Here is a 5,663-nt window from a genome sequence, read left to right on the forward strand (position 1 = left end):
TGAGCGTTCCACGATTCTGAAATGTATCAATCGATTGCGTATGAAATGGTTCTTCCTTCAAGATGCAACAAGACCCGACATGCCTTATGTTACTACGTGAAGAAATGTTAAATCTGACGCTAAACATGTAATAGGATACGAGGGTGTAAAAATGCAACGAGAGCTTCTTACATAAAATAATAGATAGAGATGATGCGCCAAAATGGGAAAACGTTAAGGAACGAAACTCTAGCACTAGTAGGAGCGATGGAAGGGGAAACAAATAAGTTGAAGGATGATTCCAAACACTAGAATATATGCTAATCGTCCATATTATCGATTTTTAAGGGAAATTAAGTGACCAGTTGACGTTAATCGAATTACCGACAATAACGCGTTATCATACGGGTATTGGAACGGCTACAAAGCTTTGTATGGAAGAAATAATTCATTCCCCCTTAGTTTGGGAAGAAGTTGGTAAACAGAGAATACTTGGACCATAGTTGAGTCAACAGACCAAAGAAATTCCTAGAACTTATCAGAACCCGGCTAGTAGCATCCCAAGATAAACAATAACGATATATGGACCAGAATATAAAGTCAGAAAGTACAAAATAACGGACCAAGTATTGTTGAAAGTGCCTCCCGGGGAGGGAGTGATGAGATTCTAAAGGGAAAGAAATGTTGAACCCAAGATTTATTGGACCAGTTGAAATCTTTAAAGGACTAAGAAAGTTGGCTTATAAATTAGCACCATCGTCGAACGGTCTCCAAGTTTATAACAAATACCATGAATCGAGGTTAGAAAATTTAACCTTCAACGCCAAACATATGATTGAAAATGAGCTAATAAACTTACATCCAGACTTAGCGTATGTCGAGTAACGTGTAGAGGTCATAGGTCTACAAGAATGAGTACCCGAAAATATATTTGACGTACGAGTGGAAATTTTATGAAGAGATCCAATACTGCAAAGTCAACGTGAGAACTCGAAGTGGTCATGTGAGAAGCGTATCCCCGCCTATTTCTAAACTGATTCTGGGATGGAATCCTTTTAAGGGGGGAAGACTGTAAGAACCCAAAATTTTGACATCGGTAAAAGACCTTTATGAATAGTAACCTTGCGGTTTAATAAAAACTTTTGCGGCCACACTATATACAAGTTTTTAATTTTAGATTCGAAGTTGATATTGTGATTATACGTACCAAATGAGTGTATGTAAACGCTATTAGTTTTCGAAGAAAACGAACTTTGAAAAATGACCGTATCTACGAACCATCAAGGATTACAAGAATCACAATATAATTACAAATTTTAAATCCTACAAATTCAAATCCAAGTATTATACTTCAAAGTGTAAAAGATGTATAAGAAATGATTTACCCCGCGAACCGCTTACGAAGATTTATTACGAAAACGAATAAGCGACCAAGCAAATACGTAAGCGAACGAATAAACAAACCAAGGACATGCAAATTCCATGCAAATATAATGCAAATAAATTATCAATTAATTAATGAAGCTAGCTAATTAAATTAAAAGCTACTACAAAACAACTTTCCCTAAAATAAGGATTCTTGTTTTTTTAATCATGATATAGCTTGACAATTGGTGTGAAAGCTAGGCCTAGACTTGGAAAAAGGAAGGCTTGTTATATACACCTTAGGAATAGACAAAATGCATACAATTTCCACCACATTTCCAAGAAGCAAGCCAAGCAATTCTCTATCTCTCTCCAAAAACACAATGCTGATTTTCAAGAACATCATGGAAAGAAAAATTCATATCTCATGTTCTACTCATTCACAAATCACCAAATTTTTACCAAAACTCTTACATATCATGGGTAAGTCACGTACCAAATTTTAAGCCCATCCATGAAGTTTTCAATGTTATAAAAATGTTTGATGTTGAGGGTGAATAGTAACTCCGAAAATCACTAACTTATTTTCTTAATTTTTCATGAAAGTTTAAGGCTCCTAAAACTAGACCAAGGCTTCATAAAGGATCTTAGGACTTTATTAAGTATTAACAAGCTTCAAGGAAGGCATAAACATGAAAGGAATATGTCCTAAGTCCAATTATGTATTAGGATTTAGGAATAACTTTTTATGTAATCTGTTTTGATTTCATTGATATTAATAAAAGACTTATTTTGTTTTTATTACGGGCTCTATCTATTTAAGTGTTTAAATAAGATATACCATAGTTTAGAGTAAAGCTTTTTATGGATTATGATGAGATCATAATAGTGAGACCTAAAAGATGATAACTCTAAACTTAAATAGTTCCTGATCATAGGATTACTAACTGGTAATTAATGATCCGCAAAGATCGGTACATACTATGCTTGCTTTATTATGAAGGATGTTTGTTCTTATAGACATTTGTGTGGTGACACTATAGCTAGTATGTAGGTGCTTATTATAGAATAAGTTCACTGAACATGACTCGCACAGCTAAACAACTGATGAAGTTCACTCACGTGTCAGTAGTTGTTCACATAGTGATAGTTGTACAAGTATCCTTAGACTTGAGGTCATCATAGTCATCTTGTGTACACTGAACTATGCTTTGGTTTAGTTCTTAGTCTCCAGGGACAATTATTAGGGCTATACTGGGTATAGGAATTTGTACACGAAGATAGTGTATGATCAATAAAGGATCTACCCCTTCTAGTGAAGGAAGCGAATGTTCAAGGCTGATCCACTTATGCTAGTTCAGGAATCTCTGGCCAGAGTGAATGAAATTAGAAAGGAGTTTCTAATTTGCATAGAACTAAGCATAGTAAATGGTAAGCAAGTGATTAAATTAGATAGGCTTGACACAAGATCCATGCCTTGTATTTAATCAGGACATTGTAGGGTAGAAGGAGTTTATTGTACGGTAACTATTCACTGAATAGGTTCTTGGTATTCTAAGCACTGAATTCTTATTATCTGGATAGTCGCGATATGCTGAGAAGTATCCCTCACGATGTAGAATAAATATGATTAATTAATTAATCATATTTAATAAATTAGAGAATTTATATAAATAATGATAAAATAGTTTTATTATTATTTATTTCTACTACCGGCTTAATATTGAACCTACAGGGTCACACCATAAAAAGAGAATGATTTAATGGTGGAGAAATTAATTAATAATGGCTGATAATTATTTATTTATGAAATAAATAATTAATTGGCAAATTTAATAATTGATTAAATGAGATTTAATTGATTATAAATTAATTAAGAAAAGTTCTTAATATTATTAATTAAGAATTTAATTTTGGAAATTAAATCAAGAGAGAGAATTATTTCTAAAGTGTTTAGAAAAAGGATTAATAATTAAAAGGTGTTTTAATTATTAATGAGAATAATAAATGGGTTAATGATAATAATATTTTATGGGAAAATTTCAGTTGAAAATTTTGCCTATAAATATACTATTATAAACCCTATTTTTATTCCAACCCAATTTTTTCAGAAAACCTAATTCTCTCCACCTCCTCCTCCTTAGCATCGTTTTCTTGGTGGATACCGGTGGAGTGCTTCACGTTTGAGGAGCAGCTGCTAAGGATCTCCGATCGTTGCTTTTGGATCGCTATTAAAGGTTAGTAATCGATTCATATGTTTTAATCACGTTTTATATGCTTTTATTTAGATTTTATATGTGTAAAAGTGTTTTACCATGCCTCCGCTGCGATCAAAATCCAACAAAACATTCATCCAAACTTTGTTTAAGTTTTAAGTTTCAAGAGAAGTAAGGATCTTGGATATAAGTATGGTTTTGATGATTGATTTGATATTATCTTGATGTTTAGTTAATTAGTTTTAAGGTTGATGATTGTTGCCTCAAGAACATGATGTTCTTGTGAGGAGTTAGTGTTGAGATTATGATTTGATGATTGTTGATGGTGGTATAATGATTTAAGACGTAAACGAAACTCGATTCTTAATCGTAATCGTAACCTCGTTAAAACGAACAAAAATCAACTTAAGTTTCTGCAGAAGTTCCTGAATGTATAAATTGTAGTTTCTTAAAAAATAACACTTTATTATGATATACAATGTTATAAGGATCGTTTAGGCGCTTGAATCACTTGATTCCAATTTACGGATCAAAAGTTATGACCGATTTAGTAAAAGGGATTTACACGACAAAACTGCTACAAATTATGAGCTTTGTAAATATAAATGATCGACCTAAAAATATTTTAAAATCATGAAATTTTTACAAAGAGTAAGAAATAGAGTTTATTAACTGCCACAAAAATTTCAAATAAAAATATTGATTTTATTGGAAATATAGTATAGATACACCAAGAGAAGAAGAGAAAGAGAGAAGAAGAGAAAATATATTATTTCCAAGTATGTTTACAAGCTCCGTTTAGATGGCCATTTATAGGTGTAGGATATACAAGATACATGAACTTGATACATGAACTTGATACATGAACTTGATACATGAACCTTATACATGAACCTGATACATGAACTTGAGAAGTCAAAGGACTCATATTTATGAAAGATCAAAAGATTAAATTTAGAAAGTTCTAGGGACATCCATTCACAACACTCCCCCTTGGATGTCCATTTTTCAATAATCGTGCCTCGTTAAAACCTTTTTAGGAAAAAACCCATTGGGAAAACATCCCAGTAAAGGAAAAAGAGTACATCGATTATGAAAATTTAGTTCAAGTCCTTAAGTCGACGCGTGCCAATCTTATGTACCAACTTCTCAAAAATTGATGGAGGTAGTGACTTCGTGAATAGATCTGCAAGGTTGTCACTTGAGCTAATCTGTTGGACTTCAATTTCTCCATTCACTTGAAGATCATGTGTGAAGCAAAACTTGGGGATACATGTTTAGTATTATCATATTTGATATATCCTTTCTTTAACTGCTCCATACATGCTGTATTATCTTCGAACATTATTGTCGAAATTTTCCTGTCATAATTCATGCCACATGACTCCCTAATATGCTGACATATTGATCTCAACCAAAGACATTCTCGACTATCTTCATGAATTGCAAGAATTTCTGCATGATTAGAAGAGGTAGCAAGCAAAGATTGTTTCACTGATCGCCATGAGATGGCCGTATCTCCATAAGTGAACAAATAACCCGTTTGTGATTGAGCTTTATCGGGATGAGATAAATACCCTGCATCTCCATAACCAGTTAGCACTGCTTTGGATTTATTAGAATAAAATAATCCCATATTTGTAGTGCTTCGAAGGTATCGAAAAATATGTTTAACTCCATACCAATGCCTCCGAGTTGGAGCAGAACTATGTCTTGCTAATAGATTTACAGAAAATGCAATGTCTGGTCCTGTATTATTAACAAGATACATAAGTGCACCAATAGCACTAAGGTAAGGTACTTCAGGACTGAGTGCCTCTTCATTTTTCTCCTTTGGCCGGAACACATCCTTTTTCTTATCAAGTGATCGAACAACCATGGGGGAACTGAATGGATGTGATTTATCCATGAAAAATCGTTTAAGTAATCTTTTAGTATATTTTGATTGGTGAACAAAAATTCCATCTCTCAAATGTTCAATTTGAAGTCCAAGACAAAATTTTGTCCTTAATATAATTAACTGTTTTCTGGAGCTCTTCAGGAGTTCCAATTATATTTAAATCATCAACATATACAGCAACTATAGCAAATGAAGACTCAGTC

The 5,663-nt window shown here is 33.0% G+C and overlaps 1 protein-coding gene across 1 annotated transcript; it reads right to left on the minus strand.

The window, feature by feature from the left end:
* Window positions 1–4,794: 4,794 nt before the first annotated feature.
* LOC141685265 (secreted RxLR effector protein 161-like) lies at window positions 4,795–5,439 on the minus strand. The gene has a single exon (XM_074490378.1). It carries the CDS (start codon window positions 5,437–5,439, stop codon window positions 4,795–4,797), a length of 645 nt encoding a protein of 214 aa, XP_074346479.1.
* Window positions 5,440–5,663: the final 224 nt, after the last annotated feature.

This window comes from Apium graveolens, chromosome 9 (assembly GCF_009905375.1).
Source record: "Apium graveolens cultivar Ventura chromosome 9, ASM990537v1, whole genome shotgun sequence".
Lineage (NCBI taxonomy): Eukaryota > Viridiplantae > Streptophyta > Magnoliopsida > Apiales > Apiaceae > Apium > Apium graveolens.